Source organism: Salmo trutta, chromosome 1 (assembly GCF_901001165.1).
Source record: "Salmo trutta chromosome 1, fSalTru1.1, whole genome shotgun sequence".
Taxonomy (NCBI): Eukaryota; Metazoa; Chordata; class Actinopteri; order Salmoniformes; family Salmonidae; genus Salmo; species Salmo trutta.
This window is the reverse complement of record NC_042957.1, coordinates 12878011-12890981: the sequence shown is the minus strand read 5'-3', so window position 1 is coordinate 12890981 and position 12971 is coordinate 12878011. Positions and strand designations below refer to the sequence as shown.

General features: G+C 45.2%; 1 protein-coding gene across 9 annotated transcripts in view; it reads left to right on the top strand.

Moving 5' to 3' along the window:
* Positions 1–12971, top strand: part of LOC115164640 (myelin transcription factor 1-like protein) — a 187932-nt gene that overhangs the window by 143012 nt on the left and 31949 nt on the right. For 8 of the 9 annotated variants that reach the window (XM_029717454.1, XM_029717612.1, XM_029717930.1 and 5 more), the window contains 5 exons: positions 5988–6122; positions 7037–7127; positions 9871–9981; positions 10286–10518; positions 12382–12716. In XM_029717454.1, coding sequence (XP_029573314.1) covers positions 5988–6122; positions 7037–7127; positions 9871–9981; positions 10286–10518; positions 12382–12716 — 905 coding nt within the window. The remainder of the gene's footprint in view (positions 1–5987; positions 6123–7036; positions 7128–9870; positions 9982–10285; positions 10519–12381; positions 12717–12971) is intronic. The other variant, XM_029717770.1, reaches the window with a different exon arrangement.

The following is a 12971-nucleotide window of genomic DNA, read 5'->3' as shown; positions in this document are numbered from 1 at the left end:
TGTAGTTGTCCGCATATTCTAAGTCAGAACCGTCCAGAGTAGTGATGCTGGACGGGCGGGCAGGTGCGGGCAGCGATCGTTAAAGAGCATGCATTTAGTTTTACTTGCATTTAAGAGCAGTTGGAGACCACGGAAGGAGAGTTGTATGGCATTAACCTCGTCTGGAGGTTAGTTAACACAGTGTCCAAAGAAGGGCCAGAGGTATACAGAATGGTGTCATCTGCATAGAGGTGGATCAGAGAATCACCAGCAGCAAGAGCGACATCATTGATGTATACAGAGAAGAGAGTCGGCCCGAGAATTTAACCCTGTGGCCTCCCCATAGAGATTGCCAGAGGTCCGGACAACAGGCCCTCCAATTTGACACACTGAACTCTATCAATAATTTGAGAAACCAAGTCTGTTGAGTCTGACGATAAGAATGTGGTGATTGACAGAGTCGAAAGCCTTGGTCAGGTCAATGAATACAGCTGCACAGTAATGTCTCCTATCGATGGCGGTTATGATGTCGTTTAGGACCTTGAGCATGGCTGAGGTGCACTCATGACCAGCTTTGAAACCAGATTGCATAGTAGAGAAGGTACGGTGGGATTCGAAATGGGCGGTAATCTGCTTGTTAACTTGGCTTTCGAAGACCTTAGAAAGGCAGGGTAGGATAGATATAGGTCTATAGCCGTTTGGGTCTAGAGTGTCGACCCCTTTGAAGAGGGGGATGACCGCAGCAGCTTTCCAATCTTTGGGGATCTCAGATGATACGAAAGAGAGGTTGAACAGGCTAGTAATAGGGGTTGCAACAATTTCGGCAGATAATTTTAGAAAGAGAGGGTCTAGATTGTCTAGCCCGGCTGATTTGTAGGGGTCCAGATTTTGCAGCTCTTTCAGAAAATCAGCTATCTGGATTTGGGTGAAGGAGAAATGGGGGAGGTCTGGGCGAGTTGCTGGGGGTGGGGGGGGGCTGTTGATCGGGGTAGGGGTAGCCAGGTGGAAAGCATGGCTAGCCGTAGAAAAATGCTTATTGAAATTCTCAATTATAGTGGATTTATCGGTGGTGACAGTGTTTCCTAGCCTCAGTGCAGCAGGCAGCTGGGAGGAGGTGCTCTTATTCTCCATGGACTTTACAATGTCCCAGAACTTTTCTGAGTTTATGCTACAGGATGCAAATTTCTGCTAATGTAGAACGCCACAGGATGTGTTTGTGCTGGTCAAGGGCAGTCAGGTCTGGAGAGAACCAAGGGCTATATCTGTTCCTGGTTCTTTTTGAATGGGGCATGCTTATTTAAGATGGTGAGGAAGGCACTTTAAAAGAATAACCAGGCATCCTCTACTGACGGAATGAGGTCAATATCCTTCCACGATACCCGGGCCAGGTTGATTAGAAAGGCCTGCTCGCTGAAATGTTTTAGGGAGCGTTTGACAGTGATGAGGGGTGGTTGTTTGACCGCAGGCCCATTACGGATGCAGGCAATGAGGCAGTGATCGCTGAGATCTTGGTTGAAAGCAGCAGAGGTGTATTTGGTGGGCAATTTGGTTAGGATGATATCTATGAGGGTGCCTGTGTTTACGGATTTGGGGTTGTACCTGGTGGGTTCATTGATAATTTGTGTGAGATTGAGGGCATCAAGCTTAGATTGTAGGATGGCCGGGGTGTTAAGCATGTCCCAGTTTAGGTCACCTAGCAGCACGAACTCTGAAGATAGATGGGGGGCAATCAATTCACATATGGTGTCCAGGGCACAGCTGGGGGCAAAATGTGGTCTATAAGCAAGCGGCAACGGTGAGAGACTTGTTTCTGGAAAGGTGGATTTTTAAAAGTAGAAGCTCGAATTGTTTGGGTACAGACCTGGATAGTAAGACAGAACTCTGCAGGCTATCTCTGCAGTAGATTACAACACCGCCCCCTTTGGCAGTTCTATCTTTTTCAGAAAATGTTATAGTTAGGGATGGAAATTTCAGGGTTTTTGGTGGACTTCCTAAGCCAGGATTCAGACACGGCTAGGACATCCTGGTTGGCGGAGTGTGCTAAAGCAGTGAATAAAACAAACTTAGGGAGGAGGCTTCTAATGTTAACATGCATGAAACCAAGGCTTTCACGGTTACAGAAGTCAACAAATGAAAGCACCTGGGGAGTAGGAGTGGAGCTAGGCACTGCAGGACCTGGATTAATCTCTACATCACCAGAGGAACAGAGGAGGAGTAGGATAAAGTTACGGCTAATGGCTATCAGAACTGGTCGTCTAGTACGTTTGGAACAGGGAGTAAAAGGAGCAGGTTTCTGGGCGCGATAGAATAGATTCAAGGCATAATGTACAGACAAAGGTATGGAATGTATGTAGACGTGATAAGAAATTAACTCTTAAAGACTTAGGCTGTCAGCCCCTGCTGAAAATAGGTTTCAACAGATGCCAATAGGGCCCACAGAAACAGAATTACGTAACATCAAGCTGAATAACTTGGATATCTTATTTAGCCCATGGATCTAGTAATATTGGACGTTTACTTGACCCCTTGACCCCTTGCCCAGTAGTTCAGCTCCTCCCTGGGAGAGGACAGAAACATTTCCCCCAGCTGGTCTCCATGCTGCATATTGCAGTGGCAGCATCGGCTACAAACTTATGTTGTTAAAATAGTCTGGCATGCTAACATCAGAGGCTTGGCTTGTCAGGCATGGGAGTGAGCCATCCCATCTCTCTGTATGCAGCTATTAATCCATAAGATAGCTTCAGAGCAGATGAATGAGCAACATTTCAACATTTCATTTCATTATGGTAGTATCAGAGGGGTGGTGGTGGCACGTGGCATTCATGGTCGTTAGACGGAGATGCTGTGTTTTGAGTAACATTCCAAAGGACACAAAAGACATTGATCTGAATGTTTAATACTGTAGCTACTCATCTGCCCTGGTCACACTAGTCACTTTAATAATGTTTACGTACTGTTTTACTCATTTCATATGTACAGTTGAAGTCGGAAGTTTACATACACTCAGGTTGGAGTCACTAAAACTCGTTTTTCAACCACTCCACAAATTTCTTGTTAACAAACTATAGTTTTGGCAAGTCGGTTAGGACATCTACTTTGTGCATGAAACAAGTAATTTTTCCAACAATTGTTTACTGACAGATTATTTCACTTATAATTCACTGCATCACAATTCCACTGGGTCAGAAGTTTACATACACTAAAATGACTGTGCTTTTAAACAGCTTGGAAAATTGCAGAAAATTATGTCATGGCTTTAGAAGCTTCTGATTGGCTAATTTACATAATTTGAGTCAATTGGAGGTGTACCTGTGGATGTATTTCAAGGCCTACCTTCAAACTCTTTGCTTGACATCATGGGAAAATCAAAAGATATCAGCCAAGTCTGGTTCATCCTTAGGAGCAATTTCCAAACGCCTGAAGGTACCACGTTCATCTGTACAAACAATAGTACGCAAGTATAAACACCATGGGACCATGCAGCCATAATACCGCTCCGGAAGGAGACACGTTCTGTCTCCTAGAGATGAACGTACTTTGGTGCGAAAAGTGTAAATCAATCCCAGAACAACAACAAAGAACCTTGTGAAGATGCTGGAGGAAACAGGTACAAAAGTATCTATATCCACAGTAAAACGAGCCCTATATCGACAAACCTGAAAGGCCACTCAGCAAGGAAGAAGCCACTGCTCCAAAACCGCCATATAAAAAAGCCAGACTACGGTTTGCAACTGCACATGGGGACAAAGATCGTACTTTTTGGAGAAATGTCCTCTGGTCTGATGAAACAAAAATAGAATTGTTTGGTCATAATGACCATCATTATGTTTGGAGAAAAAAGGGGGAGCCTGCAAGCCAAAGAACACCATCCCAACCGGGAAGCACGGGGATGGCAGCATCATGTTGTGGTGGTGCTTTGCTGCAGGAGGGACTGGTGTACTTCACAAAATAGATGGCATCATGAGGCAGGAAAATTATGTGGATATATTGAAGCAACATCTCAAGACATCAGTCAGGAAGTTAAAGCTTGGTCGTAAATGGGTCTTCCAAATGGACAATGACCCCCTTCATTCTTCCAAATTTGTGGCAAAATGGCTTAAGGACAACAAAGTCAAGGTATTGGATTAAGTGTCAGGAATTGTGAAAAACTGAGTTTAAATTCATTTGGCTAAGGTGTATGTAAACTTTCGACTCCAACTGTATATAATGTATTCTACAGTATTGTAGTCAATGCCACTCTGACATTGCTCGTTCTATTATTTCTTAATTACAATCTTTTACTTTTAGATTTTTGGGTATTGTTTGATATTACTACACTGTTGGAGCTAGGAACACACCAGAATTTCACTACACTTGCAATAACATCTGCTAGATATGTGTATGCGACCAATAACATTTTATTTGATTTGGTTGAACTGAAGATCAAATTAATCTTCCATAAACTTTAAAGATCCATACAGTATCAGGACAAGGTAAGACCCAGATGCAGACCGTGTCGAAGTAACAATGTTTATTACAGCAACAGGGGCAAATGTACAGGACGGCAGGCAGGCTCAGGGTCAGGATAGGCAAGGGTCAAAACAAAGAGGACGAGAAAAGAGAGACTGGGGAAAAGCAGGAGCTGATACAAAAAATGCTGGTTGGACTTGACAAACAAGACGAACTGGCAACAGACAAACAGAGAACACAGGTATAAGTACACTGGGGATAATGGGGAAGATGGGCGACACCTGGAGGGGGGTGGAGACCATCACAAAGACGGGTGAAACAGATCAGGGTGTGACAGAGGCGTCAGATGAATATATGCAGTAGCCAATATTGGGTGTTATCACCGTTCATCTGAAGGGAAGAGGACAGCTTTATTCAGAAACCATACTGAACTGTATGTTCAGGCATTATTTAACCTTATAATATGTGAAACTTAAGTTCCTATTATACTGAAGTAGTAGAAATCCAAGGTCACTTGAAGTCATTTCTCCAGATTATTCTGCCCATTGCTCGTCGTCTTCCACAACACGTCTTGCCAACAGTAGCCACAGGATGTTGAATGGCAGGCGTCAAATCATGCAAAAATCGTATAACAAAATTACTATTATTAAGGACCACCCATTGTTGGTCATCACAGATATGTACTGTAATGGTATGTTATTAACTTCCATTAGCACTGGAAGCTAGTGGGGAGGTCTCAAGGAATATTATGTAGAATTTTAGTCTGAAGACCATACAGCTGTACGAGTAAGACCCAGAGCTATATAAGGCTTTGGTAAGACCCTACAGATCTGGCAACATGCTAGTTATTTTTTTCAAACGGCCATTATAGCATTAGATAATCTATCATCAAGTTATTTAAATTCAAAGTCTTCATTAAAGGCAGGGACTATGGCCTTGTGTGGGGGAATTCATTTTTCTAACGTTGCCATGGGGTCGGGGATATTGATAGCTCTGTGATTCATTACTAGTTCTAAATAAAAACAATCTAGCTATGACACACAGAGACAATGCTCATACTCAACATAGCTGGGATTGTTCCTTGTCCTTGGGGGACCATTGAGGATTGGTGGAGATGGTAGCGATAGCGAGGCCCCAGATACACATATGGGAGAACTGCTGATAAGCCAGTTTCACACAGACTTAGTCATTCTGTGTTATCTCTACAGCAAGTGTACATTTTGTATGAAATATAAAATTGCATTCTGGGATGTTGGGATTGAACAATTGCACAGATTTTCCGCAGCGAGCATGGGGGGAATGTGGGGGTACATGATAAACTGATAAATCAGGTGTGACTATAGTCTGTGTTTCTTTCTACCACCTCTAAATTTGGGGGGATAATATGGTTCAAATACAATATGAATTTATGACACTCTAAATGAAGGTAAATAACAGTGGAATGGGACATTCCATTCATTTCCGTTTGTTGGGGTGACATGCTGTAGTAACCAGGATCGAACGCTCACCTAGATAGATGACTTTGAACCCCCCCCACCCCTTCTTTTTCTCCTTGGTAGATTCCTCAAGGGGGGACAAGAAGGAGAGTAAGTGTCCAACCCCGGGCTGCGACGGGACAGGCCACGTCACGGGTCTCTACCCCCACCACAGGAGCCTGTCAGGCTGCCCCCACAAGGACAGGGTGCCACCAGAAAGTAAGTCCTGCACACTACATTCTGTACTGACAATGCTTGGGGGCATTTAGACTGTTTGATGCCCTCCCGTAGTGCAATGTAGAACAACCTCTTTCTCATTTTCTTTTGAGTTTCTGTGTACCTCTTTTCCACTAAATGCCCTGCCATGGTTTTTGTTTGGTTGACACGTGAGGACGTCCTCCGATCAGCACGGGGATGCTCTCTCTTTCTTTGCGTTCACCCTGCTTGAACGATGTCCATGCCTGCATGCAAAGTGATGTCTCCTCTATAGATTTTATACATAAAAGCATTCACATCTCTTTGTGAAACTACTTATTTTTACCAGACGTACCTCTATTCCTGCTTCTGTAAAGGAAGCATATACTTAAGCAATAAGGCACGAGGAGGTGTGGTATATGGCCAATATACCACGGCTAAGGGCTGTTCTTACGCACAATGCAACAATAACGGCCATATACCACAAACCCCCGAGGTGCCTTATTGCTATGATAAACTGGTTATCAACGTAATTAGAGCAGTAAACAGAAATGTTTTTTCATACCTATGATATACGGTCTGATATACCACGGCTGTCAGCCAATCAGCATTCAGGGCTCGAACCACCCAGTTTATAATATGTCATATGTAACATTAAATATCACACCAAATGTCTGCCTAGATACCATTTTCAATTCTTATGGATTAGTCCATCAAGATGCTTCAGAATGACTAACAACACACCGACTACCTTTGAATGCTGCTTGCTTCAATCCATTATTTTTCTGCTGCTTGCATGAGCATCAACACGACAGTTGACCGTAACGGTGCATGACAATTTTTCTGCTCACTAACCATTTATAATTGGACAATAACCACTGACTCTGGGTGCTCCTAACCCCTCGCTGTCTCTCTCACCTCTCCCTGTCTGTCCTAAGTTCTTGCAATGTATGAAAATGTTCTAAAGTGCCCTACTCCTGGCTGCTCGGGGCGTGGCCATGTCAATAGCAACAGGAACTCCCACCGCAGGTGAGTGGCTGGCAACCAGGCAGGGCATGCACTGGGAGAGAAAATAAGAAATCAAATAATGGAATAGCTACATTTATAGTCTGATCTCTTTGTTCAGGATGTAAGAGAGAGAGAGAGAGAAAAAAAAGTAAAAAAGAGGAGTATGTGGGGTTGTCATAGTCACTGGCTAACAGTGTATCTCAGGGTCAGGAATCTATTGTTTGTAGCTAGGTGTGTTTAGAGGCTGAGCCACGGTCTCCCAGTAGAGCAGCGCAAAGCCTGGAGGACGCTAAGATGAGTACATTCTGCATACTGCGCCACTCAAACATACACCTATACTTAATGTATATACTGTACACCATGGACACCCCTTCAAATACAAAAGTATGTGGACACCCCTTCAAATTAGTGGATTCGGCTATTTCAGCCACACCCGTTGCTGACAGGTGTATAAAATTGAGCACACCGCCATGCAATCTCCATAGACAAACATTGGCAGTAGAGCGGCCTTACTGAAGACCTCAGTGAGTTTCAACGTGGCACCGTCATAGGATGTCACCTTTCCAACAAGTTAGTTAGTCAACGTTCTATACATACTGTATATAGGTACCCAGACAATAACACACACAATGCATACACTATGAATACACGATACACACACACACACACACCTCCCTCACCATCCCCAGTTGCTGGAGGCAATGTTATATAGAACACGTCCTTTGGGACTGGCACGCACACTGTGTAGTCATTAGTAGTGTTGGGGAGCAGTGCATAGCAAGACGTAAGAAAAAAAGAGAGAATTCTGTACATGTGTCTCTCATTTCTCTCCTCCTCGCTGTTGTCATGGAAACTCGATGATACTGACAGCAGTCCTGTCAGTTTGTCACACGGTCCTCGCCACTTTGAAATCCGCATGTGTCTGTATGTGAGTGTGTGTGTGTTCTGGGGCTGGCTGTATCAATGTTTTATTTATGGCATGGATATGAAACTATTAGGAGAGTCCCAGAGACCACATTCATCTCTCACACAAAAGCAGTGCTGGTGTGTATGTGAGAGTGACTGGTTTATATGTGAGAGTGACTGGTTTATATGTGAGAGTGACTGGTTTGTATGTGAGAGTGACTGGTGTGTATGTGAGAGTGACTGGTTTGTATGTGAGAGTGACTGGTGTGTATGTGAGAGTGACTGGTTTATATGTGAGAGTGACTGGTTTATATGTGAGAGTGACTGGTTTGTATGTGAGAGTGACTGGTGTGTATGTGAGAGTGACTGGTTTGTATGTGAGAGTGACTGGTGTGTATGTGAGAGTGACTGGTTTATATGTGAGAGTGACTGGTTTATATGTGAGAGTGACTGGTGTGTATGTGAGAGTGACTGGTTTGTATGTGAGAGTGACTGGTTTATATGTGAGAGTGACTGGTTTATATGTGAGAGTGACTGGTTTATATGTGAGAGTGACTGGTTTATATGTGAGAGTGACTGGTTTATATGTGAGAGTGACTGGTTTGTATGTGAGAGTGACTGGTTTGTATGTGAGAGTGACTGGTTTGTTTGTGAGAGTGACTGGTTTATATGTGAGAGTGACTGGTTTATATGTGAGAGTGACTGGTATGTATGTGAGAGTGACTGGTTTGTATATGAGAGTGACTGGTTTGTATGTGAGAGTGACTGGTTTATATGTGAGAGTGACTGGTTTGTATGTGAGAGCGACTGGTTTGTATGTGAGAGTGACTGGTTTGTCTGTAAGAGTGACTGGTTTGTATGTGAGAATGACTGGTTTGTATGTGAGAGTGACTGGTTTGTATGTGAGAGTGACTGGTTTGTATGTGAGAGTGACTGGTTTGTATGTGTATAAAGAGGCATTGTATAAGGTGCAAATGCAAGGGAGAATAAAATGAGGAGAAAAAGAGGAGGAGAAAGCAAGAGGTGGAGAGGTGGTAGAGGTGAGAGGAGGTAAGGGGGAGAGGGGGGAGAGTATGAGAGATGGAGAGGGGGTAGAGAGGAGGAGAGGTGAGAGGGGGTAGAGGAGGAGGAGAGGGCAAAGGGGGTAGAGGAGGAGGAGGAGAGGGCAGAGGAGGTAGAGGCAGAAAGGGGTTATAGGAGGAGAGGGAAGAGGGGAAGGTGCGGAGAGGAGGAGAAGGGGTAGAGGACGTGAGGAGGAGAGGGGAGAGGTGTGGAGAGGAGAGGAGTAGAGAAGGAGAGTGGAAAGCGTGTAGAGGAGGAGAGGACGAGAGGAGAGAGAGGGAGAGGAGGAGAGGACGACAGGGGAAGGCATGTAGAGGAGGTGAGGAGGAGAGAAGGGAGTACAGTAGCTGGCATGGTGGTTAATCAGTTCTCCCCACTGAGCCTACCCAGAATGCCTCTGAAAGGACTGCAGTATCTAGCTGAGGGGATCTCTCTGAAGCTCAGCAGCCCCTCATGCCCAGGCAGCCAATAATATGTATCTGCAAAGCTCCGGCTTTGCAATAAAGAACTAGGCCATAGGAAATACATAATTCATACGTGGGGCTCCATTTTATAGCTTAAAATGTGCAATTCTGTTTAAATCAAAGCGAAATTTAGTTGATTGATAGGATGTGTCTGTTATCGGAGAGGCAGACTGTAGGCACGCGTGTGTGTGTGTGTGTGTGTGTGTGTGTGTGTGTGTGTGTGTGTGTGTGTGTGTGTGTGTACGCGCGCACATGAGCGTGTGTGTGTGCATGTGTGTGTGAGTGTGTTCTGGCTAATTAGGCCTCACTCCATTGTGTGAATGCTGTTGCAGTCTCTCGGGGTGCCCCATCGCCGCTGCAGAGAAGATGGTTAAAGTCCAGGAAAAGCACATCCCATGTGACGGGGGCCCCAAGTCCAGCCAGGCTTCAGATCGTGTGCTGAGGTACTCACTCACACCCTCATCACATGACCACCACTCCCCCAGCCTCCCCGCTCATCCCAGTGCATTCCTGTAGCCGTGAATGTAACCTCTGACCTCCATCACTCTCTCTGCTTTCAAATCCTACTTCATATAGATGTAGAAAGAACAATAGAATGCCTACCGTAGCAGCGCTTATGATTCATGCTCTTACAAATGAAGTCCCCCTAGTGGTTCAGTGAGGACGTACACCATGCAGTCAGACAGTCAGACCGCTCTCACCGCGTGTACACAAACACGCCCCCCCCTGTCCATGGTTATCTTCCAGGCCAATGTGCTTTGTGAAACAGCTGGAGATCCCACAGTACGGTTACAAAAATAACGTGTCCACCAGCACGCCGCGCTCCAACCTGGCCAAGGAGCTGGAGAAGTACTCCAAGACCAGCTTCGACTACGGCCAAGGCTACGACAGCCAGCACCACGTCTACAGCAGGGGGAAGACAGGCCTGGCCCCCAAGGCCCACGGACGGGACACAGACACCTCACCCAAGGGATATGATGGTAGGAAACGACTGCTTGTGCACTCTGATGCACGCACACACACACGAACGCACACACACACGAACGCACACACACACGAACGCACACACACACGAACGCACACACACACACATTATTCCCAGATTCTAGATCTGTGTTTTGACAATGTAAATATGTTGAACAAGTGATAGACTGAACAGAAGCTCTACTCCACACATATACAACGTAACTATTGAAATACATATGCATGCCTAAAACCAATGTTTTTACTTCCATCAATTTGATTTTGCATAGTTCACAATTAGAGAGAACAACCCCAATCTGGATTGGAGATGAACATAGAACACAACCCATTTCTTTGATTCATTTTGGACCTGCTGGTCGGAAGGTTTTTGTCTCAGCTCCCTGTAATGTGGATGCGTTCAGGGCTTCTGCATTCCCCGCTCGCTCACACACTCTGCTGCCTGCAAGCCCTTACTGCCAAGACCATATTCACACCACTCCCATCCCTCTTGCTTGCGCTCTCTCTCTCTCCCTCTAGCTCTCTCCTCGTGCTCTCCATCTCTGTCGCCCTCTCCTCTTTCTCCAACCAAGAGCACAATCATTTGCTCTCACACAGCATTCACCATGGAGCAAACCTTCCATTGAAAGACTTCCCTGTAGGTGTTAGTAATTATCTATCTATCTATCTATCTATCTATCTATCTATCTATCTATCTATCTATCTATCTATCTATCTATCTATCTATCTATCTATCTATCTATCATCTATCTATCTATCTATCTATCTGTCTATCTGTCTATTTATCTCTCTATCCTCTAAATGTATATGTCATGTCTTTCTATACATCTCCATTTCAATATTTCATATTGTTCTTTTTTGGGTGTAAAATCTGGCCTTCTGCTTCGGTATCATTATTGTCTGTTACTGTATACATGTTCTGTATGTGTGTTCTGTATGTGTGTTCTGTATACATGTTCTGTATGAGTGTTCTGTATACTTGTTCTATATGAGTGTCTGTACATGTATAATGTATTGTCCTTCATGTGGTGTTCCGTATGTTGTGTTCCGTATGTTGTGTTCCGTATGTGGTGTTCCGTATGTTGTGTTCCGTATGTGGTGTTCCGTATGTTGTGTTCCGTATGTTGTGTTCCGTATGTTGTGTTCCGTATGTTGTGTTCCGTATGTGGTGTTCCGTATGTTGTGTTCCGTATGTTGTGTTCCGTATGTTGTGTTCCGTATGTTGTGTTCCGTATGTTGTGTTCCGTATGTGGTGTTCCGTATGTTGTGTTCCGTATGTTGTGTTCCGTATGTTGTGTTCCGTATGTTGTGTTCTTTATGTTGTGTTCCGTATGTTGTGTTAAGTATGTGGTGTTCCGTATGTTGTGTTCCGTATGTTGTGTTCCTTATGTTGTGTTCCGTATGTTGTGTTCCGTATGTTGTGTTCCGTATGTGGTGTTCCGTATGTTGTGTTCCGTATGTTGTGTTCCGTATGTTGTGTTCCGTATGTTGTGTTCTTTATGTTGTGTTCCGTATGTTGTGCTAAGTATGTTGTGTTCTGTATGTTGTGTTCCGTATGTGGTGTTCCGTATGTTGTGTTCCGTATGTGGTGTTCCGTATGTTGTGTTCCGTATGTTGTGTTCCGTATGTTGTGTTCCGTATGTTGTGTTCTTTATGTTGTGTTCCGTATGTTGTGTTAAGTATGTGGTGTTCCGTATGTTGTGTTCCGTATGTTGTGTTCTTTATGTTGTGTTCCGTATGTTGTGTTCCGTATGTTGTGTTAAGTATGTGGTGTTCCGTATGTTGTGTTCTTTATGTTGTGTTCCGTATGTTGTGTTAAGTATGTATGTGTATGAACTGTCCACTGTACTCCCTCCCTGCAGCCAAGCACTACTGTAAGAGCCCAGCCAGCAGCACGACTAGCAGCTACGCTCCCAGCAGCACGACGAGCAGATACGCTCCCAGCAGCACGACGAGCAGATACGCTCCCAGCAGCACGACGAGCAGATACGCTCCCAGCAGCAGCAGTCTAAGCTGCGGAGGGGGAGGAGGAGGGGGCGGCAGCAGCGCCAGCAGCACCTGCAGTAAGAGCAGCTTCGACTACACACAGGACACGGAGGCTGCTCACATGGCCGCCACGGCCATCCTCAACCTGTCCACGCGCTGCAGGGAGATGCCCCACGGCCTGGGAGGCAAACCCCAGGACCTCCTCTCCCAGGTAGGGAGGGCTACAGCCCAGACTCATCCTCACCCACACTCCCCAGCAGGTCTCGGGCGCTGCGTTGCTGTCTGTCACGCTCTCTCTCTGTTAACCACACCTTCTCTCTCGCTTCCACACCTCTCTATCTCTCTCTCTACCGTACCTCTCTCTCTCTCTACCACACCTCTCTATCTCTCTCTCTACCGCACCACTCTCTCTCTCTATCACACCTCTCTATCTCTCTCTCTACCACACCTCTCTATCGCTCTCTCT